The 17,247-nt window shown below is 30.2% G+C and overlaps 4 protein-coding genes across 4 annotated transcripts in view; 1 reads left to right on the forward strand and 3 right to left on the reverse strand.

The window, feature by feature from the left end:
- Positions 1-1,027: 1,027 nt before the first annotated feature.
- LOC102594097 (CASP-like protein PIMP1) lies at positions 1,028-2,687 on the reverse strand. The gene is made up of 3 exons (XM_006365659.2): positions 2,416-2,687; positions 1,886-2,018; positions 1,028-1,505 (listed from the first exon to the last, which is right to left on the reverse strand). Exons 1-3 carry the CDS (start codon positions 2,592-2,594, stop codon positions 1,311-1,313), a joined length of 507 nt encoding a protein of 168 aa, XP_006365721.1. The 5' UTR covers positions 2,595-2,687; the 3' UTR covers positions 1,028-1,310.
- Positions 2,688-5,246: 2,559 nt separating this feature from the next.
- On the reverse strand, positions 5,247-7,037 carry LOC102594433 (CASP-like protein PIMP1). Its single transcript, XM_006365660.2, has 3 exons — positions 6,780-7,037; positions 6,532-6,664; positions 5,247-5,696 (listed from the first exon to the last, which is right to left on the reverse strand). Exons 1-3 carry the CDS (start codon positions 6,962-6,964, stop codon positions 5,505-5,507), a joined length of 510 nt encoding a protein of 169 aa, XP_006365722.1. The 5' UTR covers positions 6,965-7,037; the 3' UTR covers positions 5,247-5,504.
- A 3,599-nt stretch (positions 7,038-10,636) lies between these two features.
- Positions 10,637-13,361, reverse strand: LOC107058629 (CASP-like protein PIMP1). The gene is made up of 3 exons (XM_015304560.1): positions 13,195-13,361; positions 12,247-12,376; positions 10,637-10,849 (listed from the first exon to the last, which is right to left on the reverse strand). The coding sequence occupies exons 1-3, from the start codon at positions 13,359-13,361 to the stop codon at positions 10,637-10,639; spliced, it is 510 nt and encodes a 169-aa protein (XP_015160046.1).
- A 1,370-nt stretch (positions 13,362-14,731) lies between these two features.
- LOC107058630 (uncharacterized) overlaps positions 14,732-17,247 on the forward strand; it is a 19,649-nt gene continuing 17,133 nt past the window's right edge. Inside the window, exons 1-3 of the mRNA XM_015304561.1 lie at positions 14,732-14,860; positions 16,154-16,531; positions 16,591-16,993. Coding sequence (XP_015160047.1) covers positions 14,732-14,860; positions 16,154-16,531; positions 16,591-16,993 — 910 coding nt within the window. The remainder of the gene's footprint in view (positions 14,861-16,153; positions 16,532-16,590; positions 16,994-17,247) is intronic.

Consider the following 17,247-nt stretch of genomic DNA (forward strand, 5'->3'; position numbering starts at 1 on the left):
TCATACCCATGATCCCAAGTATCCAAAATAAGGCTGTTTCCACCATAAAATCTAGATCAAAACCCTCCCCCATCATTAATTGTCCATTATATTACGTTCTACAGATTGAAAAATGGATTCGGAGAGTGAAAAGCTTACCTTTAGCCTTAAGAATGGTGGAAAACTGTTAGGAGTCGCCGGGGTTCGTTCCTTAGCTCTAAAAATTGAAAAGTGCAAAATAAGGTCGTTTAGGGATTTATTTACGACTTTAAGTCGCGTCGAACCCGCCACAACGGCCCTCACCCCGATGTAGCGGCCCCGCCAGAGCGACCAGCGGCCTCGCCAGAGCGACCAAAAGCACCGCCAGAGCGGCTTGCACGAACCAGTGAGCTATTTAAAGAATTCCAAAATCCCCATTTCACAACACACCTCTAACCAATGACGCTCAGAAAATACCCTTTACGCTGAGGTCTATTCCGGGAGTTCTACCCGCCCGAATTCAATTCCGTACAGTCACACGGATTCCTTAACGAGTTATCTATCCACCCATGTAATCATAATCATAAATAAATCACCCGATTGTTACCAGATTTTCCTACACCTTAATGACTCCGATTTCGTCCAAATCTAAACTAGGTTGGGAAAATCCAAATACTACGAAAAAGATCATTACAGTTCCCATGAACCAGCAAACAACGTGAACAAATGGATCCTTCTTTTCATAGAGTGAACACTAGTTTTTTCCATTAATATGTCTTTATGTAGAGTCAAGCTAAATTAGTTAAAGTAAGAAAAAAAAATTAAAAAAAAAGTCAAACTCAATTATTTAGGATGTTTGATTAAACACAATAGATTTTCACTTATTTGAATTATATTGTACAAATTCCTTTGCTAATGAATATTCACAAGTTTATCATAAATTTTACTATTTCACCACTTAATTATCCATATCTTATATATTAAATTTTCACTATTGAAATAGTTATATAAGCCTATAAAATCATTCTATAAATAATCATATTTTCCACACAAAGGGACACAAAAAACACACTCTGCACAATACAATTACTAGAATGACAATATACATGAAAACACCAAATTAAATACAACCCAATTCTCAAAACAAAAATTACATAAGAAATTAATAACAACAACACAAACTTCACCAACTTTACTTAACAATATAGATACAATTTAAATACAAATTACAACCCAACACTACATGACTTGACCCAAATATGTTACAAAAGAATCTTGAAATAATCCCTCAAAATCAATCCACTTATATAAAAAAAATAAAAACTCTTTTTTTATATATTTTTATTTTTACATCAAGCTCTTTTTGGAAGATTATAAGATGAAAAAATAGATGAAGCAGCAGAAAAAAAGAATCCAAAAAGACAAAGACTGGCTGCAGCATTTGAAGTGTTGAGAAATTTATCGATATCACTGTTTGAAAGTCTCCTCAATTCTTCTGTCATTGCAAAACTTGCTGCTGCTCCAGTTGCAAGGAAGTAGGAAATAAACTGCCCAAATAAATAAATAAAATTATTTTACTCGAATCGTATGCACTGACAATATAAAATATATCTACAGAAATACGTACTATTACTATATCACATGTTACGCTACACTATTTGGTTACAAAATTTTTAATTACACGTATAAGGAAGAAGATGTTGGTTCTAGCTTTAGGTCAAATATTATATATATACACGGTTTTTAGTACATAACAAGTGTATAATCAATGTATACGATGATTATATACTAGAAAAAAATTATTTGATAAACAAAGATTAGGAATTTGTTTTTGTTAATTTCAAATTCTAATACATAAAATTTAAATTCTAAATTCGTTACGATATATAAAAACAAAAAAAGGAATAATTAAGGAAAATTAATGTACCTTGTCACCATAGAAGTCTAATAGACAGAGACCCTCACCACCTAGTCGATTTCCAGTGGTCACAAAAAAAATTGAAAATGCAGTTTGGAGAAGAGTATATGCCATTCCAATAACCACACTAGAAATCAAATATCTGCAAATTCCAAAAAAAAAAAAATTATAAAAAAATTAGACTAATAAAAGTCATTAATTTCGCGGTAGTGTGAGCTTGTTTGCACTGTCGGTTTCAAATGCGTATAAAGAAAGGGGGTTGCAATAGATCGACAACCAACATAAAACTTGTCAATTCATGATGAATCTTCATAATATAGAAAGTATGATGATGAGGATGATATGAAATAAACTTAAATGACAAAATGATTGACTCATATAGTTGATTCCAATTTATTTGAAACAGAGACAAGTTATTGTTATAGACATAACTCATTAATTACTAAAAGAACGTGAATTCCATCGAAAACGTTTTTAACGAACATATTTTATAAAAAAAATCATGTATTTTATAGTGAAGTAATGGAAATTAATTTTACCTATAAGCATAAAAGTCGGTAGACTTGGTTTTGATATCAATAAAACTGACACTAGTAGTATAACTGTTGGTGGCGATCACGATGAGTGAAATCAATAAGAAAATCAACGTAACAACCCTCACAATGAGGCTGACAAACGGCGGAACAATAGTGGTTGGTGGTAATGGTGGTGGTACCATTTCACTTTCTCGTGAACTATAAAAATTCTTCTCGAATATAAATTATTATTATAACAAGAAGAAGTAATTAAAATATTTTGATAACAAAAAGAAGGTTTTCTTTGTAGTGAATAATACTTTGAGATATGTTTGCTTATATATAGAAAAAAAAAGGATAATTCCAAAAAAATAAAAATTGTTGACTTTGTCTTAGTCAAAAATTAATATACAACTCAATTCCATTTTGTATTTTATAATTGATATTATTACGGCTTCCACATGTAGAGAGTTTACTTTGAATTTTTTTTGGGACATATATTCCTTTTGCTTGCTTTCGATTTATCCTAAATGACGCGTAAGTTGAAGAAGTATTTAGTAACGATCAATTTAAATAATATAATATAATAAAATTTAAATAATAATTTAAATAATATAATATTTAAATTAGTAGTATAATATAATACAAATTAACATGTAATAACCATCCAATTCAAGTAACAAATGTTTGAATTTGAATGGTTTAACACCATAGGCTTTTAAGTGTTTTTTCTTCTATTAAGATTTAAGCACTTTTTTTATCTGAATAAATTTCCGTCATTAAAATTTTGAACAAAGTTTTAATATTAATATTATTAAAAGGTAATTTTGTTTGGATAGTTATAATTACCATCACTTGTCCACAACTACAAGCCACCGCCACTAACCACCTCTATAATCACTATCGCCCATTGGCCACCTCCAATACCACTGCAGACAATTCTTATTATATCAATCATTGTCATCATCACAATTAGCATTACTGTCAATTACCATCAACAAATCATCAAGCACCACACATCCATCATCTATTACTATCAACACCGACAAATATCAACTAACTTCATCATCATAACCATCACCACTAATATCAACTATCATAATTATCATCACCACTATTTTTAGCCATTAACACCAATTATTATCACTACCACTGCTACAAACAATCTCCACCATCTAGAAAATATAAATATTTAAAATTTTAATAAATGATCCTTTTTTTTTAAATTAAATTTATATATTTTTAATAATGAATTATTTTTATTTTGAATTGTATATTTATTAGGTCTACAAATAAATAAATTGTGTATATTCAAATATTAAAAAATAAATATATTTAATTATTTCTTGTTCAGAGACAATATTTTAATCATTCAAATATACAATCAAATTCATACATCTTAATTTCAACGAGGACAAATAAGGCCTTAGTGCGAGCCCATATTGTAATTGGTTACTTGATTAATCTAGCGATTAGTTGTGTTTATTTTTCATAGAAACAGCTCATCATTCTAACGTTAAATATAATATTCTACTAAGCCTAAAGAATCGGTTTAAGTTACTAATAAAATGTGGTTTTTTCTTCTAAGAAAAATGAGTTGGTATTTCATTGACTTTTGATAAAAAAAAATTAGTGAGGGTGGCCACGAATACCTAGTTTTCCTCACAAAAAAATGGAGTACTCAATTATATTGACTTAAATTAAACGGATCGAAATAGATTGAGTTAGTGAAATTTGTTAGTCATTAATTAACTTTTGTTCGAATCTAAAATAGATAGGATGAGTAATGATTTTATGGGTTAATTATGTCGCTCCTACTTCTGTTTTTAACTACTAAAAATCTAGCGTTGAGCCTTACGAATAAAATGACTTTCGATCCGCATGAACATTTTTTCTTTAATAGATTTATTATGTAGAGCAAATTTAAATTAGTTGAGTCAAAATTTTAAAATTAAAAAAAGAAGTCAAAGCCAATTATTTGGTATCCTTTCAATCATATTTCTTCATTTTGTCTCTTTGCTCGTGAATAGTTACCAATTTACTACTATAAGTATTAAGGATTAATCATTTAGAGCATGTTTGGCATTGTTGTTGGGACGCTAAAATCATTTATTTTGATTAAAAAAGTATTTATTTTAAAAAAATAAGGCATTTGGCTAATCATAAAACTGCTTTTAAATAAAAGCAGAAGTAGTTTTTCTGCCGGGAAGAAGCTAAAAAAAAATCTCTGCTTCTTAAAAAAAAGCAGAGGAGCAGAAAATTATTTATTTCAAGACCAAAATATCCCTATCATATATACATATTTACTAACACATCTCTTATATTTAATTATTTATTTATTTATTTGATAAGTTTTTCGTATGTAGTGATTTGATTTGTGAGATAATTTTTAGATTTATTTTACATGATATTTTCAATTATATTTAAATCATCATGTTAATATTATATCAATATTAAATTTATTTTTTTATTCATCTATGTATAATATTGATTGAAAATTTGAGTGTGTATATTTTAATTTAATAAAAATTATATAATAGATATTTAAGATAAACTTAATATTAAAAATGCATTGATTCTTGTTATTTTTCGTAATTTGACTCTCAAAAGTACTTTTTTTTAAAAATTAGCCAAACACAATCCACTTATCAAAAACACTTTTCAAATGAATTAACCAAACGCACATAACTTTTTTTCAAAAGCACTTTTCAAAAATAATATTTTAAAAAGGTGTTTCTCAAAGTAAGAAGTTCTTATTACCCATCCAAACAGGCTCTTAGTCACGTATAAATTATTCATGTCTTATGCTAAATTAGTACCATTCCATAATTGGGTGGGAATATCAGTTTATAAATAGTCCATATATATAACATATTTTCTACATAAAAAAGACTTTGGAAAATACAATATCTGAAATTGAAGACAATTCTCAACCCAAAAAAAAAAAAACTAAAAATCATACAATAGGATTACATTTTTAAAATATAAATTGTAACTCAACATTACATGACACACCTTTTGACCAAGTGTAGACCCAAAAAAAAAAGAGTTCATAATCTTACAATAATTAATTTATCAAATTATTAAACGAAGATTTTTATTTTTTCCTTAAATTAAGCTCTCTTAGGAAGATTATAAGATGAAAAAATAGATGAAGCAGCAGAAAAAAAGAATCCAATAAGACAAAGACTGGCTGCTGCATTTGAAGTATTGAGAAATTTATTATCACTGCCGGCAAGTCTCTTAAATTCTTGTGTCATACCAAAACTTGCTGCTGCTCCAGTAACAAGGAAGTAGGAAATAAACTGCACAACATAGATAAATTATTATTTATTCGTGTCGTATATGTACTGACGATGTAAAATATATTTATCGAATAATTTGTAAGTACGTACTTGATAAAAAAAAATAGTACTATAACTTAATAATTACTACTATTACAATTTACATGTTAAGCTACAAAATATTTACACGTACCATAATTAGTAGAGAGATTAATAAATTGTAGTAGTACATATAACAAGTGTATAATCAATACTATACTGACAAAAAATATTTTTTTAAAATAAATATTGAGATTCTGATTTTGATTTTGTTTTTGTTTTATTGGGCTGTTGTGTTGGGTAAAAATCTCATGTTAAGAAGACATTATTATATATATAATAGAGTTTAATAAAATGGAATGTAGCAAAATTTCAAGTTATAATATGTAAAATTTAAATTCTAGATTTGCAATTAATTAACTACTCATTTTGTGAGTCACTTTATTTTTAGTATTTGTCACTATTTTCCACTGAAATTTCCCAAGGAAAATGACAATTTCCACGGATATTTAGATTGAACTAGTAGGAAAAAAAATAAAAAATAGTAATGTTCTCATGTGAAAAAATTAGAATGTTTCCCGTTACTTCAGTAAGAATATATTTTCCACCATGTATTTGATTCGATAAATAATGAGTCAGAAAATCATGATCTATGGCACAAATTTTTCATTGATTCGCGATGAAATTTCTAATAGTGTGTTCTCTTGTTTATTCTTTGCTTTTTGTTCCAATATATTTTCTTTCTACTTTTTCAATATATAGATATAGGAAAAAGTAAAGGAGGATAATATAATTAAGGAAAATTAAATTAATTTACCTTATCACCATAAAAGTCAAATAGACAAAATCCCTCACCACCAAAACGATTTCCAGTAGTCACAAAGAAAATTGAGAATGCACTTTGTAGAAGAGTATATGCCATTCCAATAATCACAGTAGAAATTAAATATCTGCATATATTTTCAGTAAAAATTAATCATATATAATGTATATATTGAATAAATTTCCGATAAAATATCATAAGAAATTCGTGTTTTTTTTGTAGTGATTAGAAATGAATATTACCTGTAAGCGTAAAAGTCATTGAACTTGGTTTTGTCTTCGTTACCATCCTCATCAATAGATTTTTCAGTGTTGGTTGCAATTATGATGAGTGAAATCAACAAGCAAATGAACGTAAGAATCCTCACGATGAGGCCAACAAATGGTGGAATTGTACAGGTTGGTGGTGGTAATGGTGGTTGTGCCATTTGCAAACTATATTATACTAATTAATTATTATTAAAAAAAAGTAATTGAAATTTATTGATGCTAATTAAAGGTTTTTCTTCTTGTAGTGAATATACTTAGTAATGTGATTGCTTATATAGAAAAAGGATAATGCATGCATGCCAAAAAAAAAAAAAACGTTGACTTTGTCTTAGTCAAAAGTCAATGTGTACAACTCAAATCCATTGTGTAATTGATAAGAGTAATATTCGGTTCACATGCAAGAGTTTACTTTTTTTTTTAAAATAAAAAAAATAATGTCTAATATTCGTGTTGGGTTTCAATTAGACTCAATTTTTCATAACGAGGACTCATTTTAGGGGGTTAGGGCTCCGAAGACATCTGATAATATATATAAAGAAATTTTCATCCCATCAAAATTCATACTGGTTGCAAAGAATTTATTTTGAATATTTTGGTAGTTATGTATTCCTTGCTTTTGATTTACCCGAAATGACGCGTAGGTTTTATAAAATATTATTGCTCGTGAGAAGTAATAGATAACGATGTACAATATATTTTGCTTACGAAAAAGAAATGAAGCTATTAAATGGAAGTGTTGTTTTCCTTCTTTTAGCTCTTCTTTGTACTATTCTCAATTGAAAGCGTGTTTGCATGCCTCCATCAAAGAAAGTAGCATGTTATTTCGTAAAATTAATCGAGCTACACCCAAGCTGATTTCGACAATATAATTATTAAAACGAAATTGGACTTTCAAAAAAAATGAAGGGGAAATGTATAAACAAAAATAACCAAATTAATATTTTCGTTTATTTTTTTGAATTATATACAAATATTTTTAAAACAATATTTTTTTTATTAACGCACCAAATTTTTAAAAAATGAGTAAGAGAAACTCGTTTATTTTTCGAAAAAAATAATTTTCATGAAAAATATTGTACTTCACCGAACACGTTCTAGGTAACAATTACTTTCCTTCACCATAGTCTAGGAATGGAGATTTCCTAGTGAACACACTTGATAAGTACTTTTTTTCTTGTATATTGTGTCATTTTCTCTTATATTAATTGAAAATCAACAATTGCGATTCCGTCGATTACTCAATTAGTATTGACTTGGAAAATAAGAAGTTGACTTAGAAGAATTAATTAACATCACGCAATTTGGACCAACTTGCCAACATGCCATTTTTATATATTTTATTTTTAATGTAAAAACATTATCTTAAATATTTAGGGTGAGGTTGAGGTGTGAATAGTACAAGAGGATGTTGATTATAATATTAGCAACCTATATAATGTTTTGATGAAAATTTTGAGTATTAAAAGTTGATTAATGATGTCTAAGAGTAATTGAAATAATTGTGAAAGAAATTGATTTATGTTTGAAAAGTCATTTTTATCATTTTTTATGCAAAAATTATTTTTCGATAATTCATGTATTTATAGGAGCTAGCTAGAATGGAAGAAAATTGCCATTTTTTTTTATTTTTAAAGTTTATCTTAGAGCTCATATTTGAACTAAGATAATATTGATGTATCCGAAATCTTCAAATCATGGGTTTAGCTCTGCCTCTATACCACTAGTACTGAAATATTTGAAGGAACCTAATATGGTAATTAAAAAAACAAAAATTGTATTCCCCAAGTACTTAGTGTGCCCCCATATTATTGCAATTGCTTAATTATTTGATGGATCTAGCAAGTTGTATTTATTTTTCATGGAATTAACAGTACATCATTCTAAGGTCAATTAATTAATATTCTGATGAGATTAAAGAACATGTTTAAGCTACTAATAAAGGTAGATTTCTTCTAAGTATTATTAGCTGGTATTTCATTGACCTTTGCCAATAAGTGAAGCTGGCCACGAATATCGAGTATTTTTTGCTAAAAAAATTAGAGTATCAAATACTCATTTATCCTTAAAAGAGATCTCGAATTCGAGATTTTGGTAGGAAGTTACCTTAGTAGAAAACGCTTAATTACCCCAAAAGTGAAATTTTCGACACATATCCGAATTAGTTGGATCATTAAATGAACACATAAAAGACACGTCTAAATATAATATTTATTGGTTTAGTGAAAATATCAACGCTAATAACTTGTCACTTGATAAACATTATGATTAGTGAATTATTGATTAATATTGAAAACTTTATTTTTCTGATTGATCAAAATCATAGTGGAAAAGAAATACGTGGATAGGAAAGACTCCAATTTTCCCCATTGAGCTGATGATGACGATCAATTGATCATGCTAGTTGATAAAGATGTTAATTATATAAGTGGTTGATTGCGGTGATTAGAGCTGTTAAAATAGGCTTAGTCCATGAGGACGGCCCAATTCAATCATTATTGAGGTAGGGTAGGGATATGATAGGATTTTTCAAACCCATTTAAAAGTAGGACTTATAAGTCCGACCCATATAGTCCCTTGGCCCTTGAGGCTTGATCGGGGCCGGGCCAAAATCCGTCCATGAGCCAAAACTATTGATTAAAGAGTATCTTAAAGAAATCTCATAGTGTATGAGTTAGTTACTTAGATGCACGCTATGCTGTAATATTGTGATTCTTTTCAGATTTTGATGTGTCCACATACATGTATCTCGGGATACATAGACTCAAAATTATGTGTAATATATTTTAGATACTCTCTATCCAAGTGGATTCACATGTATCTAGGATACATAGACAAATATCGCGCCCTCGTCTCTCTCCTATCTTGCTCACGTATCTGGATGCATCACACCAAATAAATGTATTTCTTGTATCGAGTATCCTAGATACATGCTAATCCCACTAGTTTTTTGCTAGTGTTATTGAAACAACACCATTATTTTCCATATTTGATTTGTAAATCTTCTCATTTTCTTGACGTTATAAAATTTTAAGTTTGAGAAGAAAAAAAAGGCTAGCCCGCCCCAGCCCGCGACCTTCTAGGGTTGGGTTGGCTTGATCATTTTCAGGCCCTTCCAAATGAAGGGCCACCCGCCCTAGCCCATCAAATTTCTTGTCCGCGAGGCTTGGACTGGGATGACCTTTTTTGACAACTCTAGTGGTGATTGGTGCATCATAATTTTTTTTTTGATAAGTGATATTTTATGTGAATTATCTTAACCCCATCCCATCCCGTCCCTCTCCACTCCCTTTTTACCCGAGACACTCGACCCCACAAACCATTCCCACCACCTAGCTCGACCCCTAACTCTTCAGTCGTACGACCTTTCACCATCTTATTCTCATAGTGTTTGCCTATATTCTATATACATAAATGTTCTTGTAACTATATTTTCTTGTTTACTCATAAAAAACAAGTAAATGATTTTACTTATTTTCCAAAGAAATATTTTATCACGAAAAACACATTTTTCTTCCTACCAAACACACCTTTATTGTCATATTTAGTTTCATGTGCATTATTTAAGCATGAATTTTACTATGATATACCAAGGGTTGTAAATTGTAATATAATAAATAGCATATATCCCTCCAACGTAACAGAAATAGAAAACTTCCATATTGATCGATCTTAAACGCTACGAATCTAAATTACTTAGGTCTCCAAAGAACCAATAGTTCACTCGCGTAAACATATACTATGTATATATAGTAAAACTTTAAAAGAAATATAAGATATATATATATTACTCTTCCAATTCAATATGTTTTACAAAAGAATTAGACAAAGAATTAGCAATCATACATGTAATCATCCTTAAACAATTTAAATGAAATAAAAGATGAAATCATATTGCATACAAATCCAGCGAGACAAAAACTAGCAGCTACATTTTCTTTGTTAAGAAAATCAACGGTCACCATAGCATGATTTGGCAATCTATTCAAATCCACCGTTAATCCAAATCCTGCTGCTGCACCCGTACCCACTATCATCGACATTATCTGTTTAATTAATTATAATCATCATGTTAAAATAATACAATAATTAATTGACTAGCTAATTAAACACACTTAATTAAGATAACAATATAAAAGGACATTTCAGTGCATGAAAATTATGTGTTTACGCACGATTTGGGGAAGGGCCGGTTAGCATTGCGCTTACATAAATTCAGTAATTCTTGCGTAAACTATATATTTTCTAATGAAAAAATCCACTAAATATCTACTAAATATTTAATAATGAATCCGCTTATTTATTATTTTATATCAACTTCAATGGCTAAGTCAAAAAATTTGTTAAGTATGTTCAAGATTTAATATATACGTATGATCATACATAATTTTTTACCTAGATACTTAGAATAATTTTCTATATAAATAATATATAATTTTTCGATAAAAAGAACTGGACATTCTTCACTACATGTGATTACGCCACTGATCAGCTGGAGATATCAATTGTTGTAGTTAAACAATAAACCATACACTTTAAATTTGCAAAACACAAACATTAATGACTGATTTCATGAAATTCAGAGAGTCTAGATTGTTCTATATTCGTAGTCCTTTGTTCCACAGTGTCATTTTTATTTTTATTTTGGTTTCCCATCCGGTGTTCGGTATCCACATTGGAGCCCGACTAAATTCAAATTCGCGCCGGAAAGTCCCACATTGGGGGTAAAACGCTCCCTAACAAAGGTGACTCCGTTCCCAAAGGGGCTCGAACCCGAGACCTCTTGGTTAAGGTTACAGTGTCATTTCCTTATTAGTTCAAAAGGAATGATCACCTTTTTTAATCTTAAAATTAACACTAATATATAACTTTGAACTTCCTATTTAACCTATAATAACAAAAAAAATTATAGTCACAAAAATGTTACTCCCTTTGTTTAATTTGTTTCGACACAAAATTTAAGGTTTATAAAATTTATAATCTTGATCATGTCATATTATTTGTGTGACTCTAATTCATTGTTAAATTGGTTATAGCTAACATTATTATTTAATAATTCATCACTAAATTGAATTATCGACAAATTATTCTATATAACTACGGAATTTGTTCGCCACTAATTCCTAAAAATAAATAAATTAGTGGTATGACTATATATAAAAGCTTTTCTTTAAGAAAAATATAAAAAATTACAATTCTTTTTTGACCAAACTACCAATGAAATTGTCAAACAAAATCAAAGAAATAGAGTATGTATGTCACGTTTAAGATCATAAGTTTCAGAAGTGTTCTTTTATCCACACAAACATTATAGCATATTCAACGTCATGAACTTCAAAAATCTTAATTTCTATTTCAAAAATTCAATCCCAGATTAAACTACATCCTATAAAATTGAAATTGAGAGAGTATTAAATTAATTATGAGGGAAATGAGAATGTACCTTGTCAGCATATACATCAAAGTGAGTGAGTTTATCACTTATACAATCTCCAGTCTTGGCTTGGATTATTGCAATTGCAGTTTGTATAAGGGAATATAAAAATCCAGTACCAGAACAAGCAAGCATGTAACTGTCAAATCATCATTTTATAGCATCAAATATAAAATTAAAAAAAAATATTCCAAAGATTTAAATGATATATACTAAAATATAAATATTTTTTATATCACTAGTTTAATAAATTTTCGAATTATCATGTCAGACTTGTTATAAAGGATTACTAGTTCTTGCAAGTCAACCGAACAATAGGCTAGAGCTAAGCAAGTATTAATGGTTGATTTCACGGCTTAAATCTATGACTTATAGGTCACAGTGAGATCATAATTTTATCGTTGTTTTATGTCTCTCCTAAAACGAAATATGCAATTATAGGAAGGCACTCTTGTGCATAAAGCATCTGGTTAGAGGTGGAGCCGACTCCCTTTTGGCAAAGATTACACTGTATATTTAAGATTAGAATTAATATATCTTTATATATATTTTATTGATGATAAATCCCCGTTGACTTTTTGTATAATTACTTCTTCATTTTTTCAACACCGTTAATGGTAATTTCGTATCCGCCACCACATCGATCTATATTCACGCATGATTGGAAAACGATCACACCCCAAGATCAGGTAGGGATGTAAGCAACCTAGCTAGCTATCTTGACACAAACATCAATAGTTGATTTTACGATTCGATGTAAACCAATGACATGAAAATAACTTTACCGTACGTAGCTCTAACACTACCCTATAAATGAGATTCAATTACAAAAATGACAATTATGACTGACTAATTTTACGACTCAAACTAATGATCGATCTATGACATATAGATAACAGAGAGACAACTTTATTGTTACTCCGAGACTCGCCTAAAGTTAAAAGATGAAACACTTACCGATAAGCATAGAAATCAGTAAAATGATACTTGACTTCAACTTCACCATGAAATATTGAAGCAACAGACATATTAGAAGAGGAAGTTGTAAGAATTGTGACACAAGTTGCTAAACAAACAAATGAAACAACTCTTGACATGAGATTCACAATTGCTAAACAACCCATTTTATTTTATTTTGGCTCTCTCTAAATTATTTCAACTTCTTCAAATTTATAATATGAAGGCATACAATTTGCTATTATAATTTTTCTCATATAATATACGAAACATTCGAATCTTCATTATTGTCTCACTGTTCAAATGTTGACATAGACTTACCTAATTATAAGTTAATTTCTTTATAATATATATAGGCAGCTAACAAAGTTGTTTGAATTGGTGTTTGTTTTTATATTCTATTGTTAATTTTCGAATATAATATTCGTTTTAATTGTTAGTAAAAAAAATTGTATTATTTTGTTAAATTTATCATTAGGTAGAGATGAAAAAATCTGTTTTAATTTATGTGATAACTAATTTGATATGATCGCGTCATTATCTTATTTCTATAGCTTTCTTGTTAATAACCTTACTTTTTTTCTATATATATTGAGGGTATATATTCATATATTGTTAAAGTATTAGATGTATAAATGATGGAGATAAGTTTTTCTAAAGAAATGAAAAATTGAAAATATTAAATATTTCTATTAATTGTAGTATCATAATTTGGTTGGTGGTTTATGGAACAATAGGGAGCTAAGGTTGTCAAGAATATTCAAACATTTTAAAGATAATTAAAGACAGATATGAGAGTGGACATGGCGAAGACATGCTCAATTGACCTAATAATTAATTAATTAGTTTAGTACAAATATATATTTTTTTCTCTATGATATAATAATTAATGGGATTTGCCCTTTCATATCTCAAATTGTCTAATATAGTGCGCCATAATATTAATTATATTACTATTGTTTGATCTTCAACTTGAGTTACCTAGTGGCAAAGATTGAAAATTGATATTTATGAAAAGCCTCAAAAGTTACTGTTGTGATATAGAGAAGCGTGGAAGTTAGAAAGAATAAAAAGGGGCAAAATAGTCTTTTACTACAAGTTAGTTATAACAACTTATCCTTTTGTTAGTTAGCTTAATTGTTATTAGTCGGTTAAAGATGATCAAAGAGCTATATATATAGCTCATACATTGTATATGGACAGTTAGTTTTTCAATGAAAAATCTCTCACTCATTCTCTCTTAGCTTACAGTTAAGTTTTCTCTTTTACGAACATGGTATCAGAGCTACTGCTTCCCAGTAAACACTGATGAAGCTGGAGAATCCATAGGATCAAAGAATCAAGTTGTTGATTCACAGATTCACAAGTGTTTTGTTGCAGAAATTTCATACTCTTAAAAGTGTGATTTCTGGAGGATTATTTAACAAATCAGTGCTTGTTTCAAGCTCAATTCAAGCTCAAATTTGTGTGTCTTCATACTGTTTGTTGAATTACTGTTGGATTACTGTAGGATCAAGCATCAATTTTCAGATCTCAGATGGCGATTGATGGTGAAAATGTAGATCTGGTGCAAAACAGTTCAGGTACATCTGTTCCCTCACAAGTCAACTATGGGCAGGGTCAAGGTATCGATTATAACCATTGGCTCCCCAATATACACGCAAGTGTACGTGGTCGCGCAAGTACAATAGATTCTTAAAGAAACGAGTTATCGTTCCTAAGGGACTTATGATCAACTTATATTCACTCACTTAAAAGTAAAAAGTACCTTTTTAAGAGTTGATGATTTATTGTTTATCTACTAATAATTATGCACTAATTAAACGTAACTAATTGTGAACAACTTTGATATAATGTTTCAAGCAAGTTAAAAGCAATTTGAGGGCTGCAACATATACTGAATATCCTGTATCATATTATTAGCTTAGAATCAATTTTAGTTGTCAAGTTACTGGTTTATAAGGTTAATAGTATGATCCGGGTTATACACCTCTCGTTGCCTACCCCAGTTAGCTATCTAACTACATCGTTGAGTGGGGATAAATAGACTAACTGGCGAGCATTAAGATTTCATCTTATTTCATAACCAAGTAAGGTGTTCGTCTGGGCGTCACTCCTGAACACTAATCACCTCAATCTAATGGGTGGACTGAGCTCTCTATATTCTTTGGTCTATCTAATCTCTCCTCTCTCGATTTTAAGATTTAGACACTAAATTTATCTTATGGTGCGCAAGCATAAAATACTAAAACAAGAATATAGAAGTAACTTATAATGACAATCAAAAATTAATTCAAACAACCTTAAATAGTCAACAATCAATTTGTAGCTATAGCCCCAGAGCTAGGGCGTTTAGCCACTCATGCTATTAGAAAACAAGAAATTACAATAGTTCATGCAAATTCCGAAAAAATAGAAGAGTTAAAGGATTAAACCTATTACAAACTTGAATTCTTGCTCTTGCACACTAAATCAAAAGTTGAACACGATTATGGAGCCCTAAGGATCTATTTATAATAGTAGGAAAAGTTGGGAACAAATACTACTCAAATTAGGAATCCTACTTAATGTTTAAAACTTGGCAAAGTCGGCAAAAGATGGACGTGTCGCGCCTCTCAGCGCTCCTGAGAAGGTACTCTAAAGTACCACCAGTGGCGCGCCGCACCAACCAGTGCGCCAACCACTGGTGGTTTTTGCCTTGGCCATTTTCTTTGCTCCTTCTTTCTTCATTCCAACTCCAATTCCTTCGAGTGCTCTTGAAACAACTAATCATGTGTGTTAGTGCACAATTATCACAAGTTATACCAAAAATCAAGCTAATAGACTCAAGATTATTCCTCAACTTAAGCACTTTATGGGCAATTATTGACAACTTAGGCATATAAATATGCCTAAGATCAACCATCATTTGTTGCTCAATCCTATTGATGTTAGTGGTCTGAGTATTATCTCATTTCAGTTGCTTGGTATTGAGAATTACACTATGTGGAGTCGATCTATTAAGCTAGCTCTACTAGGGAGAAATAAGATAGGTTTAATCGATGGTACTGCTAGGAAGGAGATATTTGGTGAGGAACTGTGGGGGCAATGGAAAAGAGTAAATATTATAGTACTGTCTTGGTTAATGAATTATGTATCCAAAAGTTTACCAAGTGGAATTGTTTTTGCTTCTAGTGCTTTCAATGTTTGGACAGATTTAAAGAAAAGGTTTGATAGAGTAGATGGCTCTAGAACCTATAGTTTGCACAAAGATATTTCCTCATTACAGCAGGGTACTGCTTCTGTTTCTACGTATTATACAAGGCTGAAAAGTTTGTGGGATGAGTTTGACATATTGGTGCCAGCTTCTTGTTGTAATTATGAAATATCCAAAGGTTTTGTTGCTCATATGAACAGGCACAAGCTGTATCAATTTTGATGGGCTTAAATAAATCTTATCATCAAGCAAGGAGCCAAATCCTAATGTTGGATCCACTACCATTAATTAGCTATGCTTATGCTATGATAATTGGGGATGAGAGTCAAAAGGTTGTAGTTACTGGTGTTAATGGTATGGGAATGGTAGCTACTGGTGTTAATGGTATCACTGCTGCATTGGAATCATCAGTTACCCTGTATTCTAAAGCAAGTAGTAGTTTAGGAGTAAGTCATAAAATTAAGAGAAACTCACATTTAATATGTGATTTCTGCAAGTGTAAGGGTCACAACAAAGAGTTCTGCTACAAGATTGTAGGTTATCCACATGACTTTAAGTCCCAAAGGAAGGCTCAAGGAACTTCTCCTGCATACGCTACCACTGGTAACAGCCTGTCACGACCCGATTTCTCAAGTCATGATGGCACTTACTATAACCCACCAGCAGGTAAGCCAACCCGTAACCCGGAACAACAAGTAATGGGTCTGAGGGTAGAAACTAAACAAGAGTAGGTAAATAACAATATAAATAGGCAGAATCAAATCAAAACATATATAAGCATAAAGATCCCTCCCAGAACCTAGAAGTCACTAGTACAGAGCTACTACAAAATGAGTGCAAGTCCTAAAACCGGACAA

The sequence above is a fragment of the Solanum tuberosum genome, unplaced genomic scaffold, assembly GCF_000226075.1.
Source record: "Solanum tuberosum cultivar DM 1-3 516 R44 unplaced genomic scaffold, SolTub_3.0 scf00577, whole genome shotgun sequence".
In the NCBI taxonomy this organism is placed as follows: domain Eukaryota; kingdom Viridiplantae; phylum Streptophyta; class Magnoliopsida; order Solanales; family Solanaceae; genus Solanum; species Solanum tuberosum.